General features: G+C 38.0%; 1 protein-coding gene, 1 long non-coding RNA gene and 1 other non-coding gene across 4 annotated transcripts in view; 1 reads left to right on the forward strand and 2 right to left on the reverse strand.

The window, feature by feature from the left end:
• Nucleotides 1–26213, forward strand: part of LOC139190340 (uncharacterized) — a 75542-nt gene that overhangs the window by 16555 nt on the left and 32774 nt on the right. The window lies entirely within an intron of this gene.
• LOC114820425 (uncharacterized) lies at nt 2548–11730 on the reverse strand. Its single transcript, XM_070810680.1, has 9 exons — nt 11721–11730; nt 11497–11632; nt 9425–9480; nt 5701–5738; nt 5434–5514; nt 5096–5330; nt 3755–4141; nt 3574–3645; nt 2548–3488 (listed from the first exon to the last, which is right to left on the reverse strand). Exons 1-9 carry the CDS (start codon nt 11728–11730, stop codon nt 2548–2550), a joined length of 1956 nt encoding a protein of 651 aa, XP_070666781.1.
• On the reverse strand, nt 12038–12142 carry LOC114820785 (small nucleolar RNA R71). Its single transcript, XR_003768263.1, has one exon. It is a non-coding gene; the product is annotated as a small nucleolar RNA R71 (small nucleolar RNA).

Below are 26213 nucleotides of genomic sequence, written 5' to 3' on the forward strand. Positions count from 1 at the left end.
GACCTTGTACCTTTTGGAACAACTGGAAGAACTTGTCGAAAATCTCCTCCAAGAATCATGACCTTTCCTCCAAATGGCAGGTCAACACCTATTATATCTTTGAACGTTCGATCGAGTGTCTCAAATGCAAACCTGTGTGCCATTGGTGCTTCATCCCAAACAACAGCTGATGTTTTTCTTATCAATTCTGCCAAATCTGACTGGATACTAATAGAACACGTGGAAGATGCATCTGGACTTAGGGGAATTTTAAATCTAGAGTGTGCTGTCCTTCCGCCTGGCAATATGGTTGCTGCAATTCCAGATGTTGCTGTTGCCAGAATAATATGACCTTTGCTCCTTAACGTTGCTAGCAAAGCACAATATAAGTATGTCTTTCCCGTCCCTCCAGGACCATCCACAAAAAATATGGCATTGTCTCGGCGTTCAATAGCAGACACAATCGAATTATACGCTACCATTTGGTCTTCATTTAGATTTTGTACCGCATTGAGGTTTGCTTCAGAGATGTCAAGTGAAACTTCATCTTGTATTATCCTTGGAAGTGTGTTGTGTCTAACACAATCTTGTGTTATTTGTGGTAGATCGTAATCAGATACAGACTTACTATGTTGCACTAATAGCCCATTCAAGTCTTGAAAAAGCTTGTTTAAGATAGAAGTATTATTTATGGTACTTGAGACAGAATAATCTTCTACCATAAATGAATGAAATTCATCCCACAATCTTCTTACTCCATGCGGTTCACAGTAAACCAAGATGGTAACAAACAACCTTCGTAAAACTGGTGGCATTCGAATGTTAGAGGCCTCACGAAGACATTGTGTGATGCTATCATCATCTTCTAGCAAACCTCGTTGTTCCACTGCCTTTTTAAATGTTGGTTGTACAATGTCATTGACTGTTCTTAAATCGTCAAATGATGTTGGTCCTCTAACATGATTAAGAAGGATGCGTAAGTAGAATTTTTCACCCTCATTTGGCGAAACTGCATATATTCGGCCAATAACTTTATGGTTATTCATCCTCTCACTCCAGACTTTATCTCTTTGACTCCATCTGAACCGTTCAGGGAACTCCCGGTATAAGTATCGTCGTGCTTCCGGGCAAGTGGTATTCTTGGTAAAAAACTCTGTCAACATAGTCATCGAGTTTGTGTCATCTGCCAAAATATCTGATACTCTTTGGTGAGGGTAAAAATGAACAGTTTGTCCTTCAGGGAGATGAATTTGTAATCGTTCCACCGATGGATAAAGTCGATTAGTTACAAATTTGAATATTCTCCATAAAGCTTCAGGTGCACAAACCCATCTTGCATCAACAAACTGCTTTATTTCATCTTGAATAGGTTCAGGATGGACTTCAAAAGCTACTCGGTCAGGACCTTTATAAACATATTTGTACAGATACTTAACACTCTTAATGCTGCAACAAATCTCAACATTAATATGACAATCATATCTGAGGAGTAACCATGAGTTATACGGAATGACCCACCGATTATCCACCATTATACGTGCATTTTGATCTAATGGGACTGGATTATGATTGTCTCTTCTACGATAGACTGGATAAGAATCATTTCCTTGAACTGTAGTTGGTGCAAATGGCTTAGGATAATTTCGTTTACAACTACCACGTTTCATACAGGGTGATCGTGAATTGTGTATTCCACATGGACCATGTATCATATGCCTTAACACGGCACCATACAATTCAGGCTCTTCATTTGGAATTGGTATTTCAGCACGTACCATTTGATCATAATCATCTGGACTATTAAGCTTATCATTTTCTTCTAACATGAGAAGCATGTGAACATGGGGGAGACCGCGCTTTTGAAACTCAATGACATATACATACGCAAGAACTCTGCCTAAAACACTTTTTTTTATAACATCATTCTTCAACTGTTCGAATTTTGCACGAAAAACCCTTGTAAGCAAATCTGGTCGATCTTGTGGTGCTTGGCCAGGTAGTAGCTCATCACTTATTTCTTCCCAATTTGGATTACATGTCATTGTGAGGAAAATATCTGGTCTTCCATATTTTTGCACCAAAGTCATTGCATCTTGACACCTTTGATACATGTCACGGGGACTACCAACAAAAGATGATGGTAATATAGTCCTACGACGACCAATGTTTCCTGTATTTGTTTTGTTAAAAGTCGTTAATAAGTCTAAATATGTTTGTTTTGTTTCAACCCATTAATAAGTCTCATTTAATGTGACAAAACATGAACATGAAGAATATATTTTTTTTATTATAAACTAATTAGCCTCATACCTGCATTATTTTGTCCTGCAATTAATGAGTCTTGTAGTCCTCGATAAAATTCAGATCGAATTGTGTGTTGATTATCACGCATCCATCTAAGCTTTTGTGATTCGATCTTTACGTAGTTGTCAACTACATATTGCTGCAATAGGCGGCCACCACGAAGTAGAAGCGATTCATCATGTTGACGGATCTAAAATGATAAAATTCATTGTTCAACACAATATAAGTTTTAAAAATTAATATTTATTGACAGAGATGAAGGTCTTAGGTTACCTGAAGAACATACAAATAATAGTCACAACATGTCACTTTTCTGTTGGTATTATTTTGAGTATTCACATCCCATCCGTACGTTCCATAAGGTAACAACAATGGATATTGTAAAGGGTCATAGTAGCCGACACAATCTTTGATACTCTTAAGTTGACCATCCGTAGTTTGCACAACAATATCTCGACCTCTAATGTTTTCTGATCCTTCACCACCTACTATGATTGCAGCAACCTGAGATGCAGACGGTAGACAATATTGTCGTTGATTCGCGGGCTGCTCCTTGATAATCAATCTACAACTTTGCAAATCTTGACGTTGTGCAAGGTGGTGAAATGTTTGCACAAATGGATTATATTGATTCAAGATTTGTTGGATTTTTTCAACCACATCTCTGTTTAGTGCTTCACTTTCTCTCATCCGATTGTCTATTTCATGAGCAGTGTCATATATATACATTTGTAGGAATCTTGGTCTACTATCTCCAATAGGCAAGAGACTTCCAATCTTATGGTATATGGAACCTTGAGCACGAAATGTGTAAATACCACGTCTTCCTGTTGCTAGGTTTTCGTCAACATGAACTCCCATTGATGTGAAGGCAAAAATGTGGTTGTAAGCTCGTATATTCTGCCTAAAATGTCTTCCCTGGGCAGATTGGTTGCAAAAAAGCTCAGTCATTTCAGGAGGGGATGGTGTCAATGGTAGAGCAAGCTTTCCACGTAAGCAACACATTTCAAATGTTTCATGAGAGAACAAACGGGCATGACAATCTGGACATGTGGTTGGATTTGGCATGTGAAATCTTGGGATTCCCATGTTTTCATTGAAGTTTCTAGCACAATTATGAATTGGCCTTGTTCCCATCGTATGCTGTCGAGGTGGTACGTCCTCGTTAGGCTGGATCTCATTTTCATTAATGAGATTAAAATCATCTGCTTCAAAAGGAAACATTAAAAATGTTTTATGATTTAGAGAGCATAGTTAAAATTGTAGGTATTAATATTCCAAAACCGATACCTTCATTGATGATGGGTGGATAAGAATGATTCATTGGAGTATTCGAACGGAATGATTGCCTTGTTGTGTTTTCTGTATTAATGAAATGGAATAGAAGTAAGGTAATAAGTGGTGTTTACAATAATGATGATATTGATATTTATCTTTTTCAAAGTTGTAGTATGGTAGTTTGTGCGATTACCACTATTAGTTAAACTTTGAATAAGTCCATCCTGAGGCAAGCGTGCCCTATTCGATCGAGCAATTTGCCTTATATGAGTTAAGCGCATTGTTCTTGGAACTTGATTGCTGCTGCCTTCTCCAAACGGCACTATGTTGAGTCGTTCAACATGATTGCTACTGCCTTCATCGAATTGCACTATGTTAGGGTGTTGAACTTGATCGGTATTGCCACCAAATAACATTATGTTTGAGCATTGAATTTGTTGATCACGATAATTGGATCGTCGTTGTGCTAAGTAATCGTGCCTTTGCCTTGAACTCATTGAATTCCGCCTCATACGTTGTTGATCCCGCCATTGCTCTCGTTGGCTTTGTCTCTCATTAGTAACATATGCATCTTGTTGCTCTAAACCAAGAAACGTAATGATGCACGAAAAATATTAGTAAGTATATAATATTATTTAAGTACCTACATACTTATTTTTTTTCCTTTTGTTTTTGTAATTGAATCAGTGGTATACATTACGTTTTTTTTCTTCGTTTGATTGGAAAATAAAAATAAAAAAAAGTTTACGGTAGACTTAGTTTACTATTATTTTTCCTTTTGTTTTTGTAATTGAATCAGTGGTATACATTACGTTTTTTTTCTTCGTTTGATTGGAAAATAAAAATAAAAAAAAGTTTACGGTAGACTTAGTTTATTATTATTTTTCCTTTTGTTTTTGTAATTGAATCAGTGGTATACATTACGTTTTTTTTCTTCGTTTGATTGGAAAATAAAAATAAAAAAAAAGTTTACGTAGACTTAGTTTATTAAAGAGTAAATACAATAATAGTGGTAAAATAAAATTAGTTTAAAGCAGACAATTTAGCACATAGTGTCACGGGAAGAGAGGAGGAGGACAAAGGAATGGTTTCTAACTTATAGAACTATTTTGTTTTATCCCCATGTCGTGAATCAACCATTGGGGGTCTAGTGTTGTTATAGAACTAATAATATGATTATGTTTTCCCTTGATTATTATAGTTGAACTTTTATTCCATGTTTACATAAAAAATTTATCACTTACCGTTCCTGACATATTCCTTTCCTTATTATTATTATTATTTTTGGAGTACTTGTTAAAACGTTGGTCACTGTGGTAAATATATACAATCCAAATGTTGGAATTGTTATAGACATAACAGAATTATTAAATGGATGTTTCCATTGATAGTACGAAAGGCAATGACAATGTAAAATAACTAATCGTTCAATCTTAATGGATGTGTCTTAATAATTTGTACAAAAAATATTCATACAACATATGGATTTACAAATATATATATAATTAATAGAGACAAAAAAAAATATAGTTACCCGCTGATGTTGGTCCTATGTCATCTTGGTTTACTTCCGTTTGATTTTGTACTATATTTACCGAGTTCAATCGGGCTTGATAATTAGCACGTCGTCGCAGTGAAATTCGAGCCCGCTGTGATGAATTCATAGATTGTCGTCTTTGCCTTTGTTGATTGCTCCTACGATACCTTTGGTTTGACTGTTGAGAATTGTGAACATTTGTTTGTCCGAAGTGAACTTCTTCATTGCCGACCTACATTGAGAAATTGCCAAAAAGAATGAATTTTATTTTATTTTTGAAAAAGAAAAAATAAATCATCTCTACATTAGAGGAATAATGCAGAAAAGGTAAGAACCTCTGACATATTGGTTCTATCATTTCCCTCCATACTTGATATGTTGAAGTCCTTTGGGAATCTTAAAAGTGAATACGTCTCCTGTCACACAAAAACTCCCTAGACTAAGAAGCAGTTCCACAGGGAAGCAGTTTAACAGTAGTCGATGCAATACCTAAGCCAATGAAAAATACAGAAATTGCAGACTAAATGAAAAAAATTTACGTTCAGAATATAAGTAACTTAAAAACTGCACATAAACAGAATTTATATTACAATTGAACCAACCTTTGCTAATGCTGACCCATCAGCGGATCGAACTGCCCCTACATTAAAGCAGGAAAAAGTTCATTTGACATGGCTAAATAAACTTGAGGGTTGCATAAATCAAGTTATTATTAAATAAGGAATATAGAATGAATGATATTGACTCTAATGTACATATGAATTGTGAGAGGAAAACTTACCATTTATTCACGAAATTAATCCGGAAGAAAGAAGCAATCTTCCGATCGAACCCAAATTCCAAATTCAAAAGTAGACGGGTCCGAGAAAGGCAGGCGTGTGATATGGTTGTCCCACTGCAATATAAATTCAATCACAAAATTGTTAAAGGTGTGTCCTTTTTACCCCATAATTGACAGAGTAAAACAACATATAATCATAGAAACTTTCGCTTATTGGTGAATGCTGGACGAAGAGAGGAAAAAAATCGCATGAGAATAAGAAACCATTCAACAATAAGCATCATGCAAGCTGTCAAGAACCACTAATAAAAGTATCAAATAACACAAAAGATCAACTGCATTGTATACAATAGGAGAATGAGAATTAAGAAGGCAGCAAGGAACAAAGAAAATTAAAAGAGTGAAAAATAAAAACTGGATTGATGGTGTAAAACGGAAGTATCTGAGCTAGTTGGAGACTTCCATACCTCAAACCGAAGGCGGCGTTACGCGGGAATGCTCTGCCTTGGTTTCAAAGGGATGTTCCCGTCGGATACAATACGCCAGCACGCGGGAATGAGAGGGATCTTCCCGTCGGATACAATACGCCAGTTTTTAACCCTTTGCTGCTTTTGAGCTTTGTATGTGGTTTCTGCTTCACAAACGGCGAAAGGCAGAGAGAGAAAACAGAAAATGGGGAATAGACAATCCGTTAAGATCAGCATGTGCTATGTCTTCTCTTAGTGAGAGTGACTGGTCTCAAGTCATTGGTGTGACTGACACCAAGACAAGTACGTAGGTGCTCAATAAGGAATGAGTTCACTGAACACGATCAACGAAGAGTTCTCATACTCATGTCACATGAGATCTCATGGTTGGGATAATGCAAAGTAGTCCTTTGACCTGAGGCATCATAGTTGTCTTGTGGTTAGGTCCTTGATCTTTGATTATGTCAAAGTCACTCCATTCGCGGGTGTCCACGGCATAGTTGGGGTTAAGCCACTTAGCCATGGAGGCAAGTGAATGTGCAACAAGGGATCTCTAACCTTCAAACTGTTTAAGGGAGAATACTCTATGATATGATTAAGAATCTCTGGCCAGAGTATGAATGAGATTTAGGAAGTCGTTCCAAATCACATTCAAGATAATCATATAAGTAAATGAATCACATTGGATAGTAGACATGAATAAACTATCAAACCAAACAATGTGGTCAAGAGTATTGTATTAGAGAAAGACCGTATTTCATTGTAATCCTAAACTGAATAGGTTCTCCACCTCTTCTGATTAGCTTGGGTAACCATGATATGCTGCTAGGTGTCACTCGTGGTTTGTGGAAGCCCTAAACGTGTATAAACACTAAAGGGAGAATTGAAAGTAAGTTTCAATTCACAATCGATTTGAAAGAGTTTTAATCGCCCACTGCCTCGCTAAAAGGAACCTAATGGATCGTACACCGTGTAAGGTAGAGATTGAAGAAACAACGGATATGAGTAAGAATAATTAAATGGTTTAATTATTTATGGCAAGGATTAATTAATATGTTAATTAATCAAACGAATAAGTTCGTTAAAGACCTCGGGATAGTATTGGACCTTAAGGCCCAATGGGCTTTGAACGTCAAGTCCATTGACTTAAGTTGTATGACAACTTAATGAATAATGATTCACAAAGGCCAAAATAGCCCAATAATACCCTAAGGCCGGCCATTTAGAGGAAGGGTAGTGAACTTGCTTTAATTACAAGTTTGCCACTCCAATGAATAAAGGTATAAATATGACTTTATAGCCAAAATTCATTTAGGGTTTTTTGAGGAAATTGGAGAGAACACAAAGCTCTCCTTTCTCTCTAAAGAGGCCGGCCACCCTTGGAGGGATTAGCTAGTAATCTTTCTCCTCCAAGTTCACTCATCTCTTCTTCACATCTTACCTTGGTGTGGAGACTTAGAGGTTCTCAATTTTGGGAACTTGGAGAAACCTATTCTTCCATCCAAATCCATGGATCTAAGAAGCAAGGAATAAAGGCCCTATCTCTTGGGTGATTATCATTTGCTTTTGCAAAGAGGAATCTACAAAGGTATAAATTTCTCAACTCACTTTCTTTTGAGTTGAGTCTTGGTTCACCTAACTACTAGGCTTTGAATTTCATGGGTAATGTTTTGTTTTGAGTGCATGCAAGCATGATTCCGCCTTTAATTTGTTAATTGCATGTTATAGATGTTGCTCAAATGAACATGTTTTTCACAAAATTTCGTTCATATATAAACCCATGAAACCATTGGTATTAAAGATTGAAAATTAGAGTTAATTTTTACTCTTGAGAAATAGGGTTTCCCTACTTTGTTTCTCAAATGATCCATGTGTCAAATTCTGAGTCGTGTCTTGAGAGTACGAAATATATAAAGTTCACCAGAGTCCGAAGATTGAAGTGCTTTGACTTCGGATTATAGATTGTTGAATTCTGGGAGATGGACGCCTATCGAACTACAAGCACAAGAGTAGGGGCGAAATTCTATCTTTAGGACATTGCATTTATGCAAACCTCAATCTCTAAGTTTGTCAGTTTTCTAACTCTATCTCTAGTTGTTTATATTAATCTTGTATACTAGATGTTGTTAATTTCCTTTATTATTATTATTATTGGAATTATATTGTTATTTTCATATTTTCTAATATTGCTCCAACATTAGCTTTATTTTGTAATCAAGGTGGTACACAAATCGGGGGATGCACGTCTCTTCACCTATGCCGGAACCCTTGGGCACTCACTTTGTTATGAACCCAAAATAGGTCTCAATTGTGATTGTCTTAATTGGTGATTTAGAGAGTTAATTGAAGGTTTTATCACTTAGTTTTCATTAGTAAGGAGTGTTAAATATGCTAGCTAGCATTTTAAGGGGTGGAGTCTGTATAAAAGGAGCCCAATTCCCAGAAAACAAATCAGATCAAAGTTTTACAAAAGAAATCTGAGCATTACTCATGTCAATCATACATAAACATTCATGAGCATCACTCATCCAATCATACATAAACATTCATGAGCATCACTCATGTCAACATCCATGAGCATCACTCATGTCAATCAACATAAACATTCATGAGCATCACTCATGTCAATTAGCTTCAAAAGCTTAACTTACAAAAGCATCAACTTCGAAAACTTCATTTACAGAGTTCCAGCTTTAAAGTTTCACTTGCAAAGCTTCACCTACAAAGCTTTAGTGCAAGGTAGAAAAATATTGCCTCCGAAGACTTGGGGAACTACATTATGTACCATATATTGGGCCTCAACTGGGCCTCATGAAAAATACTTGAGGGACTTAGCCCATTATTTATGTATTAAGGAGCGAGCCCTTATTCTATAAAAGGGACTCCCTCACTTTCATTAGAAAGCACTCATTATTCATGTACTGAGGAGCAAACCCTTATTTTATAAAAGGGACTCCCTCACCTTCATTAGAGAGAAACGCTGCCAGCTGAGCAACCGCCTCGCCGCTAGCATCACTCCTAGCCCATCACTTATGTATTGAGGAGCAAGCCCTTATTCTATAAAAGGGACTTCCTCACCTTCATTAGAGAGCAACGCCGCCAGCTGAGCAACCGCCTCGCCGCGAGCATAACTCCTAGTTCATCACTTATGTATTGAGGAGCGAACCCTTATTTTATAAAAAGGGACTCCCTCACCTTCATTAGAGAGCAACGCCACCAGCTGAGCAACCGCCTCGCCGCGAGCATCACTCCTAACCCATCACTTATGTATTGAGGAGCGAACCCTTATTTTATAAAAAGGGACTCCCTCACCTTCATTAGAGAGCAACACCACCAGCTGAGCAACCGCCTCGCCGCGAGCATCACTCCTAACCCATCATTTATGTACTGACGAGCAAGCCCTTATTTTATAAAAGAGACTTCCTCACCATCATTAGAAGAGCATCGCCGCCAGCTAAGCAACCGCCTCGCCGCGAGCATCAACTCTAGCCCATCATTCATGTATTGAGGAGCGAGCCTGTTGAGTAGATTTTATATTATATATTTTACCCTAAGCTTAGTATATTTTGGTTAATATATTGGAAGAATTTTGATACTTTGAATTGTATTTTCAATATAGGACTTTCGACTTCCTCTGGAGCAAAATAGGATCAAATGGACGAATTTTGGAGTGATTCTAGTTGGAGGACGTTCATGAGTCACTTAGCTTAATCTTATCAAAATTTGGGATTTTTCCATCAAGCGGTTATTTTCTGGCGATAAAAGAAAGAAGCAGTGCGCAGTGCTGGAAAATGACGTTTTTGGGCTTAAATTGCGTTTTTGGAGCCCAAAATGACCTCGGATGGGTTCGTGGCCTTCTGGAGAAGTGTTCAGAATATTCCAAACATTAAATCCAGCTATATTGGGCCAGTTTTGGAGCAGATTATGGGTCCAAAACGTGGCTGTTCAGATTTTAGACGAATTTTACCATTTAAATTAGGGTTATGTTTCCTATTTTATTGGAATTAATTTTAGTTTCCTAGGGTTTGTGTGGGGGCTTAGCAGATATATTGCTTGGTCGTCTACCATATTTGAGGACGCTCTATTTTATGCAATTTTTGGAGACAGAGAGAAGGGCTAGGGTTTTGGAGATTTTCTACTTGAAGGTGTTTTCAATCATTTTCTTAATAATATTTTCTATGATTTCAATTATGAATATGCGGAACTAATTTCTTTTGCTAGGGCGAAGCCTTGAGCCTCAGCATGAATATGTGATTTTTAGTTAATTGCTTATGATTGATTGCATGCATACTTTGAATTGTTAATCTCTAGGATAAAAACTATCTAATTGTCTTAATGCCTGATCACCATTAGGATCTTTAGAAAAGTAATTTGATGCAATTTTGGTCGGAAGGTTCCCTGAAATTGACGCTGGCTTCTTATGATTAATAATTGTAATTTCACTTAGGATGAATATCACGTCTTAAGGATTGCATGGTTTTTCAAAGGATTTTCATAAAGCATAATGAGTCTTTCATGTTCAGATTTGATCCGAACGTCCGGACGGGTTGCATGTTAGATATACGTTCTATGTTGGAGGTTCCAAGTACAATATGAATTAGGAAAATCTAACCTTCAAAGTGACATGTATAGATCATAAGTAATGGGTAAAAATTCATAGGATTGCTAGGTGATGGTGGAACCCAGTGCTTTCTTAATTTGATTCTCCCAAAACTGTTTTTTTTTTCTCTAGCTCTAATATTGAAGATTGTTTATTTTAATTCTTTAATTTCATTTTTATTTTAATTAGGTTATAAAATCAATCACCTGAACTTCTACTTTACAATAATTAAATGGAATCTGATTAATTTCGAATTATTTAATAATCCCTGTGGAGACGACCTTGCGAGATCCGTTTATACTACAATAATCTTGTGATTCTTGCAAGTAAAATAGGAGATTTAAGCCCGTTCACATGAGTAGTGAAAATCCTATCAAGAAAATGGCGCCGTTGCCGGGGATTATTTAAAATAATCCCTACGAATCATATTTTCAATTAGTTATTGCTGTTTATACATATAAAAAAAATTTTAATTTTCGTTTTTATTTTATTTTTACAGTTTACAACAGTACAACAGTGCAGATTTCATAAATCTGTGCATGGTCAGCACCCGTTCAACAGTGCAGAAATTGATTCCATTTGATCCAGAACTTGAGCTGAATTTAAGGAGGAAACGCAGGGAGCGAACTTTGCAGAGGGTTCCTCCTCAGTAGGTAACTTGTCTACAATCTTTAAATTCTGAAGACCTGCACAGCAAAGAAAAAATGGCATTTGTAATTCCAGAAGCTGGTCTGCCCCTCGGAGATTCATTGACAGCCCATACCACAAATATACCAAGTTGCATTACTAATCCGGCAGTGGAGGAAAGGTCTGCATTTGAAATAAAATAGCACATGTTGAATATTCTACCTATGTTTCATGGGTTATCATCTGATGATCCTAACATGCACATTGCAGAATTTTTAATGGGGTGCAAAAATATTTTGGTGAGGGGATTTTCAGCCGAATCTATTAAGCTTCGTTTATTTCCATACACTCTAAAAGATCAAGCAAGGAGATGGCTTCTCACACTCCCATCTGGAAGCATTACAACTTGGGCCCAACTCAGTGAAAATTTTTTAAACAAGTATTATCCAGCTTCGAAGACTCTTGACATGAGAACTCAGATTTTATCATTTGCCCAAAAGCCAAATGAAGAGTTTCATGAGGCGTGGGAGCAGTTCAAAGAGTTGATTAGAAAATGTCCACATTCGGGTATTAACACTACTGATCAATTGCATATATATTTCAGATGGTTAAATGTGACTACAAAAACTCTTGTCAACGCTTCATGCGGAGGTTCGTACAAAGATAAAAATGCACAAAAGGCTTGTTTATTATTTGAAAAAAATGGCAGCAGATACACAACAATGGGCAGCTGAGCAGCCACAATCTAGATCCGTTTTTGAGATGTCAAATGGTTCACCATACGTGTCGGCACAAATTGAAAAAATGGAGAAAAAGCTTGAAAGATTTGATGCAAAATTTGACATGTTATTACAAAGAATTTCAGATTCACAGGTTGCTGTACAGCAGCCTTTACAAGCTGCCTGCAGCATTTGCAGCTTGACAAATCATGATTTTTTGAACTGTCCACATAAAGATGCTTATTCGAAGTTTATAGCGGAGCAGGTTAATTCATTTAATAATTTTCAACGTCCCAGATATGACCCGTATTCAAATTTCTACAACCCAGGTTGGAGAGATCATCCTAATTTAAAGTGGGACAAAGATCTGCACTCAAGGCCTCAATTTCAACAGCAGGTACATCAACCTGCTGCACCTAAGGCAGCTTGGGAGGTTGCAATTGAAAAATTAGCAAATACTACCACTCACGAAATCCAAAATCTGCATGCATCAATGAAAAATATGGAAAAACAAATTGGGCAGATTGCTGTGCAGGTTTCAGAAAGAGCTCCGGGTACATTTCCTAGTCAAACAGTACCTAATCTAAGAGGACAAGAAGAATGCAATGCTATACGAACTCTACGGTCTGGCAAAAGTTACAACAGACATGAAAATTCTGTTGGAAATTCGCAGGTAGCAGAACAGCCCCAAACTAAATCTGCAATTTTTGCAGATTCTTAAAATTCTGCAAATTCTGGTCAGTCCCAAGACAAATCCGAAAATACTGCAAAAGCTACCACAAAAACTGCAGAACGTGTTTATGAGCCTCCTATTCCTTATCCAGAAAGGTTGAAGCCTAAAGTTAAAGATCAACAGTTGACAGATTTCATGAAAACGTTGGCTAAAGTTCAAATTAATCTTCCATTAATTGATGCAATCAAGAACATTCCATCTTATGCCAAGTTTTTTAAGGACGTTTGTACAAAGAAAAAGAAGCTTGTGGATTCCGAAAAAGTGATTCTAACAGAACAGTGCAGTGCGGTCTTATTGCATAAATTACCTCCAAAGAAAAAAGATCCAGGGAGTTTTACTATCTCTTACACCATTGGAAATTGTGACTTTAGTAGTGCTTTAATTGATTTAGGTGCTAGTGTAAACTTAATGCCTTATTCTGTTTTCAAACGTTTAGGTGAAGGTGAGCTGAAGCCAACCTCCAGTATTATTCAATTGGCTGACCGTTCAATTACCTACCCTAGAGGAGTCATTGAAGATGTTATTGTGAAGGTTGACAATTTATATTTACCGGCTGATTTTATGGTGTTGGACATGGATAAGGATTTGACAACGCCTATTATTTTGGGACGCCCATTTCTGGAAACAACCCGGACTCTTATTGACGTTGAAGCCGGAACATTAACATTCCGGGTTGAAGATCAAATTGTTGTTTTCAAGTTGTTTAAAGCAAGCGTACATTCAGGTGACAAGCAAGAATGCATGCGTGTTGATGCATTGGATGGTTTACCAAGTGCCAAGTTTATGAACAGATCATCAACTGATCATTCGTCCATAAAGCCCCCGAATTTAACTCGTGATTGTACAAGTCCTAAACCACAGCAGCAAAGGGTGCTACATGATGACCAGCCAATTAACACTATGAAAAAACATGAAAATTTGCCAAGCAGCCCAAATTTTAAGAAAATACAGCCTGGTAAAAAAGTATGGTTATTAAGTTCAGATTTCAAGTCATTTCCAGGGAAACAAGAGTCTTGATGGAAAGGCCCTTTTCTAGTTACTAAAGTTTTTCAGAATGGTAATGTGGACATTAAGGCTAAGGGCACAAATTTCTCATTGAAGGTTACCAAACATCAACTAAAACCATGCATAGAGAAACATGGTGTAGGTGAGTCATCAACTCTGAATGAACCAGTGATCTAGCCATCGGAGTTCTGCAACGTCTAGCTACAGACTTAAAATAAAGCGCTTGTTGGGAGGCAACCCAATTTTTCTAAATTCTTTCCTTATTTTATTTTTCATTTGATTTTTTTTTTCTAGATGCATTTCCATACCTAAGTTTTATTAAAAAAATAAAAAATAAAAATAAACGTGAAAAATCCAAATTTTTTTTTCTTTATTCACGCAGTTGATTTTAGCTCCGTTTTTAATATACGCATCTTGGTTAATTGCAGGTTGCGAACGTGGAAAATAAAGCGCGTCCTAAGCTGGAATCCTGCACCCAGCAGCAAGTCTACCGTTACATCAACCACATCTACACTATGCTGGAAATTTAAGCAGTCAACACAAACAGTCATTCACAGATGCAAGTTTGGGGGAGATTGTTGCAGATCCAGCACAGAGACATAATTTTGAGCAGTTAATTTTCTGCAGCTCAGTTTTGCGATGCATGGAGGAGAAGCACAGTTAAATGACAGATCCATACACCACAGAACTGAGTACAGTAATTATTACCAGATCTACAACAATTCAACTTGCAAGGATATGGAATTTTACCTCCCAGATTCACCGATCTGGGCTCTTGGAAGCTTGTGTCGTTTTTGTCTATTGAAGCTGATGTTTGTCCATCCACTTTACTTCCCGTGGATTTATCAGTGATCCACCTTTACTGCACAGAGCAACACAATGAAACCATGTTGGGACATAAATATCATTTTTACATATCAAGACACATCACAACCCGGACTAGTTTTACCTTCGTATGGGAGGTGGATTTGTGATGTCCGAGCTGTCCTGTTTTCTCCCTTTGTTCCGGGACCAGATTGTTGTCCTGCACAGTTCACAACAGAAAGATTAATGACACTTTGATTTTTATGATCCAGGTTATGTATCACTTAAAACACACAACATTGTGAAAGTCATTCTAGGTCTGCAGGTATTATCCTTTTTGTTTATTTGTTCATCAAATCTGGAGACCTCCACGTTTTATGTTTTCCCTTTTTCTTGGTCATATGAATTGTTTTTATTTCTTATTCCTTTAAGTCCACCTTTGTCATATTAATTTTAGTCCGTATGTTGTTAGTCTAATCCATGGTAAAACAAGAATATACATTGTGGATGCAAATTTCTTCCTCCTCGATCTTGGACGATTTTGCACCTACAAAACAATTAACACCTTAGGTTAAGGCCAAGAGCCTCACGCGCCCACGATGAATTGGGGGGGGGCTTTGGCCGAAGAACCTCCGATGCCAAAGTTAGAATTTAGAGAGAAATAGTGTTTAGAGAATTTTGGGATTTTTGCCAAAGTGTTGGAATTAGCTTTTTGGTGAGAATGGGAGTATATTTATAGGGATAGGAGGTGGCTAGGGTTTTTAGGTTTAATTTAGGTTTAATTAGCCAATTTATTTGGCTATTAAACATAAGATGAATGTTTTGGTGGTTTTTGAATTTATTGGGTAATAAAAAGGAAGAAATGGTGAAAAAGGTAGAAAAAAGTGATGGATTAGGTTTTGAAATGGGGATAGCCGACCATGTGGTGTTTTAGGGTTGAATTGGATGTATTTTGTAGTTATTTGGATATAATGGATGGTTTAATTGACAATTAATGGGTTAATTAGGCAATAAACCCATTAATTAGCCAATTAACATAATTTAAAAGGAATGTGTTTGGGAATTACCTTGTAGAAAGGATTTGATGAGATGGACTTTGAATTGTTACCTATTTTGGGCACTTCTGTCTTGGTTGAAAATGGGTTGCCCGCTGCTTGCGCGTAGGAACCTCGTTGTACTGCAAGGGTATTTTTGTCATTTTTGTCCAAAAATCCACGTGTCGCCCTGTGAATATTTTTGGCTCCACAAATGCCCCCACACCTGTTGGGCTGCTCGCAGAAAAGGTCAGCAGGTGTAGAGATCTTCTTGCTTTAGGAAACTTAGGACTGCTTCCTATTTTGATGTAGATTCTCTCTTTAATAGGAAATTAGATCCTTCTAGGAAAGGGAAATAAATTTCTCTCAAAGCCTATTTAAATCCAACTTAAGTGGGTTATTAAATCAACTTTGGAGAGCGATTTATTCTACCCTACAAGAGAGAGATAGCTTAGAGGATATTTGTTCCCCCTCCTCTAGCAATCTTCTACATCTTGCCCGTGCAAAGGACCGTCTTTCGTTGATTTCTTCGTCTTCTTCGTGGATAGTGCTACCGCGGGGCAGCCGTCGGGGTGGTGCGGCACGTAGGCTGGCATGGGCCAGGAGTCGACTCGGCATGGGCTGATGAGGTATTGTGGTAGGGACCACTGCTTTAAGCTGCTCGACTTGGCTAGAACCAAGGGCAGCTTGTGTGGCTGGGACCTCAGATTATGGCACTGGGGCGCAGTGTTAGGCAAGTCACATGGCTCATGTCTTTTTAGGCTTTTGGACATGACTCGAGCTAGGCTAGTGATTGAGAGAAATGAAGAGGTTGCGAACCTTATGAACTGCTGGAATGTTGGGTTGAACTTCCCTGCTAGGTACCACGAATGACGTTGGCTACTTTAACTCTTTTCGTCAGGAGAAACGTGGGCTGTTCCCAAAAGATGAGGGGAATAAGATCAAAGCGGATGCACTGGCTCGTCCAATCACTGTTGTGGATCCTGTTGCAAGTGAAGGTGGGAAAATGGATCTTCTCTGCTTGCTCAAGAGATGCCGGCTGAGAAAAAACCAAAGACTTCTTTCGCTGCTCATGAGGGTCCGCTTGCTACCAAGAGGTATGTGATTGACATGACTTCTTCCAATGGGAAGAAATGTAAGGCTACTAGATCTGAGCATGTGGCGTATTCCATGTTGAGAATGGCTAGTACAATTGTGGATAAGATTACTTAGCGTAAAGGTTTTATCATGCCCCCAGTGCCGAAGTCTGTACCAGGACGTTCTTTGGGAGCCAAGTCCGGTTCACCTTTGTAGAGACTTGCTATTATGAAGAGTGGTAAGGTGGACTCTGCTGATAAAGTGGCGCCAAAGCCTGCTCCCTTTGCTGCTGAGATTGATTCGCCTCAGATTCAAGATCTTAAGCTTGCAATTTCTAAGCTTCGTTTCGCTACTTATGCTAAGAAGAGAGTGGATGAGCTGCAGCGCGTCCGTGTTAGTCTGCTTAAGAAGAATGAGCAATTGAAGGGTGAGAAGGATGGGCTTGAGGTTTTAAGACCTTCTCTATTTCTCTGGAAGACTTGCTTGCTTTTACTTTTAAGGCTTCCATTGGTGAAGTAGTTGGAGAAGTTAGTGCCCAGACTGGGGCAGCCAGGGGTGAAGCGTCGGATGATGCCGCTGCTAAGAGCGTTACGGCTCTTGAAGGTGTGGCGACCGAGTAGTCGTGGGATGTCCAAGCTGCTGTAGTGTAGTATTTTAGGTAGCCTTTAGGATTTTCTTTGTTTTTCCTTGTAGCTTTTGTTTTGCTTGAACTCCTTCGGCCTTTACTAGTTGTTTATAAACATGTTTTCCTTCGTTTTTCGTCATCTTCACTTCTTTTGTTCATGCCTGATCGGATCATATTTATATATATTTTTACTTCGAATTTACTCGTCTTTTCTGAGTTAGTTCCTTATATTTTTTAGCTATTTACGTTATTTTTGTGTTTATAGGATTTGTTATGCAAAGAAAATAAAAATAGAACAAATGAAATTTTATGTAATAAATTCGTCAAAACTGTCTGTGTAGATCAGCTTTTAAATAAAATTAAAAAAAGAAAAATAATAATGATAAGTCATGATGATGTTTGAAACATCATCATGATTCATGTTTTGTAGAAGAAGAGAGACACGGCAGACAGAAAATAATGGGATGGAAGTAAGGCAAAAAGAAAGGAAGTGAGTGGAGAGAGTGGAGGGTGGTTTGAAAAGAAAATAATAAAATAGAAAAACAAGGCAAGGTCAGAGGTCAGGAGAACAGCAAGCATGAAAAAGGAAAGTCAGTGCGGGACAAAAAAAAAAAAGGACAGCAGAGAGAGAGGAGTGACGGGAGGAGAATAAAAGCTGCCTTTGGCAGCGTGAGAGGTAGATCAGGGGGGAACCAAGGTAGAGAAGACGTGCGGGAGAGAGGGAGCACAGAAGGCGCAGAAGGCAGAGAGATAGGAGAGACTGACGGAAGGCAGAGAAAGAAGGGACAGGCACGGCCGGGAGCAGAAGGAGAAAAGAAGAGGCTTCACTCCATTTTTCTTGGTTTTATCTTCTCAAACTCATGTTTAACTTTTGGTTTAATTTGAGAATAATGTGTAACTAAATTTATTTTGGCTAGAGGTTAATTCAAAGCCATGAATATATTTGTAATATGAATTGATTACCTTCAGTTGTGATTTCTGAGTTGTGATTTAATTTGCTTAACTGCTTGATTGATAACTTATTTTTGTATGTCGATTAAGAATGCATACTTAATTTACATGCATGAATTTGATGCTAGAATATAAGTGAATTTCACCTAATCGTTATGAACTTATATTCACAAGTAGTGAAGGTTGTTATCCACAATCGTGTTAAGTGAATTCTAGGCTGGATTAACATGCGTATTCCATAGTTATGAATGCCTAGTCAATGTTTATGATTTCCGTTGAACTTAATGATCTTTGTTGAATGTCTCTATCATGCGTATTCCATAGTTAGGGACTTTGATGAGGAATAATTTGGTTGTAATGCGTATTCCATTCAATCCAATGAATCTAGGGAAATCTAAGAGTTAATTTAAGCGGACCTAATTAACTTGGAACATTGTCATTCACAATTTATTGAAAGAACAACTGAAAATCAATTTAGGTTGCATATGTGTCATGTGTGGAGAAGAACCCTCTAGCTAGTCTGTCACCTATCCTTTCACCTTAATTTCATGCTTTTGTCAATTCTGTAATTTATTTAAGTGTAATTTACTTCTCATCAAAACCAAACCCCCCATTATTAAATTATACTATTTAGTTAGTTTTCATTGTTGTTAGTCTTTTAATTCAATTTCCGTCCATTTCAGTTCCTAGTGTCTAATTTGATTGTTTTCATTATTTTGAGTCATTCTAAGTGTGTTTCGAGTTATTAGAGTTTTTTTTAGCCTAGTTTCGTGTCCTTGAGTCTTGTTTAATATTTTTAAATTAATTTAGAATAGATTAGCATTCCCTCCTAATCCCCGGCCTAGAACGATACCCTACTTACATCTATACTACAATTGTCAAAAAGAGGGTTTAATTTGTGTGTTAACTTATTTTACGCATCAAATTTTGGCGCCGTTGCCGGGGATTAGCAACTTTGCTAATCCCTTGGTTCTTTTCTTTTTGTTTAGTTTGTTTTTGTTTTAGTTTCTGACTTAATTTTGTTTTCCTTGTTTTGTGTTACTTTTGATATTTGATTTAGTTCTCTTTGTTTGATTTCAGATACTAGAAAAGTAAGAGATGGATTTTGCTAGCATTCAAGCTCAATTGGCGAATCTTACTTCTCAATTGTCACAGATTGCCGAAAGGACCACAATGCAAAGTGTCCCGACATGTGGTGTGCCTTATGGGCACGGATATCAAACTCATCAACATCCTCAATTCACTGTGAACGAAGATGCTTGGGGTTATCAAGGCTATGATCAACCAAGCAACAACATGTTTTCCAACGCTTACAATTCGGCTTGGAAAGATCATTCAAATTATATGTGGGGGGTACCTCAACAATTCCAACAAGAGGGATATTGGCAGCAAGAGGAGGAGTTCTATTCAAAACCTATGCAATATGCTCAATCAAACTCAGGTTCGTCAATAAATTATAATCAAATTCTTAATGAATTAAATTGTTTGGTGCAGGGCTCACAAAATCAAGCCAAGGAGGCTCAACAAGATGCATATTGGCAGCCATATGAGGAGTTCTACACCACACCTATACAGCCACCACAGCATCCCCCACAACAATTCCAATCAAATCAAAGTATGCCCGTGAATTATAATGAAATTCTTGAAGGACTAATTTCTTTGGCGCAGGGTTCACAAAAAGAAGAACAATTGCCACCATCGGAAGAGTTCTATCAGTGGCCATATGAACAGTCACAGCCACCACAACAATCAACCCAATTCAATTCAGGTACGTCCTTGGATAATGATACACTTAATAAGTTACTCACCTCTTTGAATCAGGGAGTAGAAAATCAAAACCAGGAGATGCAAGACTGAGTCAAAAGAGTGGACGAATTGGATATGCAAGTTGGGCAGATTGTGGAATTCATGGCACAGATTCGAGATCAAAGTGAACTTTCCAACTCAAACATTGCAAATTCAAAGGCAGAAAGTGAAATCGATGAAGCCATCACTTTGGAAGGTGACATGAAGGATGAAGCTGTCCCAGAACCATCCAAACACAGCCCGAACATGGATGAATTGCTGCTGCAAGCAGAAGAGGAGGAGGACGACCTGGGCAGTTTAGAAGAATTCTTGCTGCAAGCTCCTCAAATCCCTATGTCATCCAACTCAGGTGAGGAAGTTCTAAATTCACTTCATTCTAACATTATTCCACCGAATGTCCTTTGTCCTTGCAGGTTTTTGATTCCAAATATCAAAGAGAGTGAAAAAGACATTGTGGAAGCTCTTCCAAAGGTTCAAAGTGATATCCCAATTCTTGGTGCACCAAAACAAGTTCCCGATGGTATTGAAACGTTCAAAGAACCTTGCACACCAAGAAAAGGGATTCAAGAAAATGAAGTGGTTGAAGCATATCAAGAATACATCCAAGAGGTTGTGCATGAGACAATCAAGCCCAAAGCAGTTGAGTTTGATGACACGGGACAAGCCACAACCATCATAGTAAACCTGGCCAAGTTCAAAGTCCCAGAAATGTTCAAAGATGTGGTGTTTGTCATTGAGTTTGTGTCGGAAAAAGAAAGTAAGCCATCTTCTCCAATTTTAATTTTAATTTATACTAACATGTTTCTGATTTTGATGATTCAGGCACCCACTCTTGAATTTAAACCATTGCCGAATCATTTCAAGTATCATCTCCCATTAAAAGATAAATTCCATGCTTTGGAGCCGAGGGGAGTTTAAAGGAAAGATTTGTTCGACTGCGGACGTTAAAGCAAGCGCTTCTTGAGAGGCAACCCAAGCATTCAACTTACACCCTTATCTTTACTGCTTTCATTTTGTTTTGTTTAGTTAGTTATGTTATTTGGTTGATTTCTGTGAGTTTGTGTTATTTAGTTTAAGTGTGGGGGAAGGTTAAACAAAGTCTTTTTACATTAATTTACATTTAAAAAAAAAAAAAAAAACACTTAAAAAAAAAAACAAAAAAAACATAAAAGTAAAAATATTTTACAATGATGTGTAAACTAATAGCATTCATTGGTCAGGTGGTGCTTCAGTAGTCGGCGGAGCTTCAGCAGTCGGCGGGGCCACGGAAGGAGGAGGTATCGGAGGTTGATCAGTTGGAGCTTCACTACGCGGTGCCGCCCCAGAAGACGAAGGCATATGCGGTTGGAACAAACCCACAAACCTCCGGTGATCAAGTAAAATCTGACCATCATTTTCCTGCAGCTGGTCAATTTTCCTCTTCATGTTGGTGGCATAATTGTGTGCAAGCTTGTGCAATTGTTTATTTTCATGCTTGAGTCCTCTAATCTCCTCTTTGAGACTCTGTATTTCAGCCACCAACGATTCAACGTGACGGGTTCGAGCAAATAGGCGTTGGGCCATGTTGGACACAGAACCCGCACACTGCACGCTAAGAGCCAGAGACTCCTTAACCGCCAATTCATCAGACCGTCTAGCGAGCAGTCTGTTATCTCTGGGGGTGACAAGGTTTCGGGCCACCACCGCAGCGGTCATGTCATTTTTCATCACCGAATCCCCAACGGTAAGAGGACCAGTAGGGGATATGAGGGAGGGGCGCCATATGTTGTCTGGAGAAGGAGGGGCTGCTCCTTCATCAATGTTCAAGTCAAAACGACGATCGGAAGGGCCAGACATTTTTCAGAGGTGGTAAAGAAAGAAGAGATCGGACAGATTAAGATTTCGGAAGTGCAAGAAGGGAGTGTTTACAGGAGGGAGCTCAATTGTGTTGTGGAACAAAATTAACGCCTCTATAAAAAGAAGAAATCAAAGAGGCGCTCCTCAGAAATCGAAGAAGCGTCCTCTCGCAAATCGAAGAGTCGGGGCTCCTTTCTCAAAAGCCGGATTCTTTTCTCAAAAGAGGCGTTTCATTTCTCAAAAAATGGGCTTGCTCAGAAATCACGAGCCGAACCCCGGATTTCAAAAGATCAATTTGTCCAGACGTGTCGTCACTCGTCACATGCAACTGGCAGCTTTGCGGAAATTACGGGCAGCTTTGTCAGAAAGCGCGTAATTTGTACTATTCATCCATCCACCGGCTGCCGACAATGAGAGAGGGAATAGTTCCGGTTGTGAAGAAAAGTCCTATAAGTATCTACCTTCGCCTTCCACAGCAAAGGCACACCCTCTCAGCACTTCTTCATCTCTGAAATGGCTTTCCAACAAACCCTCTCAAGTCACTCTGTATTTTTCATCCCCTGGGATACCCCTGCAAACAACCCATCCAGAGCACAAGTATTTCATATCATAAAGGTTGAGAGCACGAGTATCTCATATCATGCTTTCTCCCTGTCCTTTCTCCAGTCAGCACCTGCTCTCGAGTACTCATCATCTTATGCTTTCTCTTCGTCTCTCACGTATAAGGGAAGTGAAGATGATACCTCGAAGCATGTGGAGACAACGTGCTGATTCATCCTCAACTAAGGACAAGGAGAAAGAAAGCAAGAGGTGGGCACTTGGAAAGATTGAAGAAAGAAACAGACCAACACCTCTCCCTCGTGCCTGCCCGTCGTGCAGAAGAAACAAGCAGAGAAGAATGCAGCTTGCACAATCATCCCAGCAGAAGGAGTCTGAGATGAAGAACTAGAGAAGCTGCCACATCTGCTTGGAGAACAAATAAGGAACTGCAACATCACCAAAGAGCAAAGCTTCGCCGTACAATATCATCAAATCATCACTTGCAAGTAAAAAGCTAAGTGTCACCCCGTTCAAGAGGAAAGCTGTGGAAAGTCAACAAGCACGACCAATGATCACTTATTAGTTCTATTCATTGTCTTTTATCGTGATTTTCAATTTTTCGTTTGCAATTTTTTTTACATTTTCTTGCGTTACTTAACTGAATTATTTCTTTTCTTTGCAGGAATTTTTGGTTATTTCCACCCTTGAAGTTGATTGCAGAATTTTAGCTTGGGGGGGTCATCGCTTGGTTTTACTGCAAACTAGGGAAGTTTTCAGTCCAATTGCTTTATTTTGTTTTTTTTTTATTTATTTATTTTATTTTTATTTGCATTATAGTGTTTTCTTACATTGGGGACAATGTCCAGTTTAAGTTTGGGGGTAAAGAGTATAAAAAAATGACCAAATTGAAATTTTTTGTACCTTCGACTACGAACTGGTTTCATTTGTTTCTGTGTTGTTGCTTTTTGTTTTCTTAATTAGTTTTGTTTTCTTTTAAAAAAAAAATTTAAAAAAAATCGGAAAATTTAAAAATCCAAAAATATTGTCTTGTTTCCCTTATTGTTTTGAATTAGATTTTTGTTAGTTTCCCGACCCAATGATATAATTGGATCAAATTTGAACCATGATCATCAAGAACTTAGTTAACATGTGTTTTGTGAAATTCCTAATTCTCTTGTTAGTTTTGTACATGTTTGACCATCTTTGAAAAACCAAATGCACATAGCCTTGTTAATGTGAAACTAAAGTATGACTTAAAGCTTCATATGTGAATTTAGTGACCATATACATCCTATGTGAGTTTTTGAGCCGATTGAAAGTGTGTGCATTTTTCATACACTCCTATTCTTTCATGTGTGATGAACTTATGTGAGATACATCTCTAGAACTTGCGTAACGATCTTTCGAAATGTTTGTCATTGATTGCATGAACTTGGAAATGATAGAGGCATTAGGTTTACCACTATGGCCCAAATAACCATGTTTCCCAAAGAAAAATGATATCATTAGATTGCCAATTTGAGCCGTGTATGTTGAGCCTTTTATTTCTTATCACCAGATATGTCTACCCTTATACCTGAAACATTTTTCCTTACCCTTTCCAAGGCGAGCTAGTGAGCAATGTGAGATTGTTTTATGAGAAATGTTTGTGAGGTACTTTGAAGGTGTTTGGCAAAAGAATAAGTGTGGGGGTATTTCATGTTTGTATTAAAAAAAAAAAAAAAAAAAAGAGAAAAGAGAAGAAAAGAAAAAGAAAAAGAAAGATTGTATACAAATGAAATAAAAAGTTTTTAAAGTTTCAGTTTAAGGGTGTGGTTGGAGGTGCTAGAAGAATCGCTGGAAAGATTGAGTTCTTATAAATCTAAACAAAAGAATTGCTTGCAATGTGATCGGATCATATTTATATATATTTTTACTTCAAATTCACTCGTCTTTTCTTAGTTAGTTCCTCATATTTTTGAGTTATTTACGTTATTTTTGTGTTTATAGGATTTGTTATGCAAAGAAAATAAAAATAGCACAAATGAGTTTTAAATAATAAACAAAAAAATCATGGACCGATATTTTCTGACATATATTTTGTATTTTGTTATATATTTTGTTGTGGTAGGTGGAGAATAAATTAAGAGGAGCAGCTGGTGGGAACGTGGTCAAGAAAAACCAAGAAAAGTGGGAATAACAGCTGCATTTGCAGCTAGTGGAAGGCTGCTTTGGTGGGTTGGTGAAACAAATAAGAAACAAAAAGAATAGAACCACTTGAATCGTGGTAGGTGGACAGGAATAAAAGAAGAAGAAGCAGAAGGCGCGGAAGGGGGGGGAGCTGCCTTTGGCAGCTGATAGGAAAGAAAATAATAGAAGGCTGCCTTTGGGCAGCGTGAACCAGGAGGGGTGAACAGAGTGAGACGCGGGGCGAGAGGTGAGAGAAGGAGTGAGAGACAGGTGCCAGGAGAAAGCTGCCTTAGGCAGCGAGAAAAACAAAAACAAGCAGAAAAAGGCAGCGTGAGAGGAGAGGAACGCGGAGCGTGAAGGATAGGAAGCAAATGCTGCCTTGCGGCAGCAGGAACCAGAGCGTGCAGGAAAAGCAGAGGGCTGCCAGAAAGAAATAGAAGGACAGGGAGGTCAGAGAGAGAAAGGCTGCCTTTGCAGCCTTGAAAAAGATAAAAAAAAATCAGAAGAAGAAAGCAGCTTAGCTGCGGGGAGAAAACAGAGAAGCAAAGCTGCCTTTGGCAGCGTTGGGAAGGACAGGAGGTCAGAGGCATGGCAGCAAGGCAGAGGAGCAGTCGGCCCTTGCGCAGCGACTGGAAGAGCAAAACAGAAGCACTTATCTTTTGGTTAATTCTCTCCAAATCTTTTCAAACTTCTATTTTATTTCTGTTTTTTTAATAATGTGTAATTAAATTTATGTTGGCTAGAGGTTAATTCAAAACCATGAATATATTTGTAATATGAATTAATTACCTTCGGTTGTGATTTCATAAGTTGTGAATTCAATTTACTTATCCGTTCGTATAAAAACTGATTTGTGTATGTTGGTTGAGAGTGCACGCTTAATTTACATGCATGAATTTGATGCTAGAATATAAGTGAATTTCACCTAATCGTTATGAACTTATATTCACAAGTAGTAAAGGTTGCTAGTCACAATCACGTTAAGTAAATTCTTGGCATAAGTTTCATGCAAATCATAGTAACGAGTGCCTCGTCAATGCTTATGTTTTTCATAGAACTTAATGATTCTTGCTTGTATCTCTATTATGCAATTGATGTAGGGAACTTGTAGGGAATGTTTTGGGTTGTCGTATGCAATCATCCAACCCAATAACTTGTGGAAAAACTAAGGGTTAATTAGTGCAATTCACGGTTAATTTGGGGCGTTGAGATTTACAATTTATTGAAAGAACAACTGAAAATCATTTTGTATGCAAGTATAACATGTGCGGAGAAGAACCCTCTAGCTAGTCCGTCATTTATCATTTTACCTTAATTTTATGTTTTTGTCAATTATGTAAT

This window comes from Malus domestica, chromosome 13, assembly GCF_042453785.1.
Source record: "Malus domestica chromosome 13, GDT2T_hap1".
Lineage (NCBI taxonomy): Eukaryota > Viridiplantae > Streptophyta > Magnoliopsida > Rosales > Rosaceae > Malus > Malus domestica.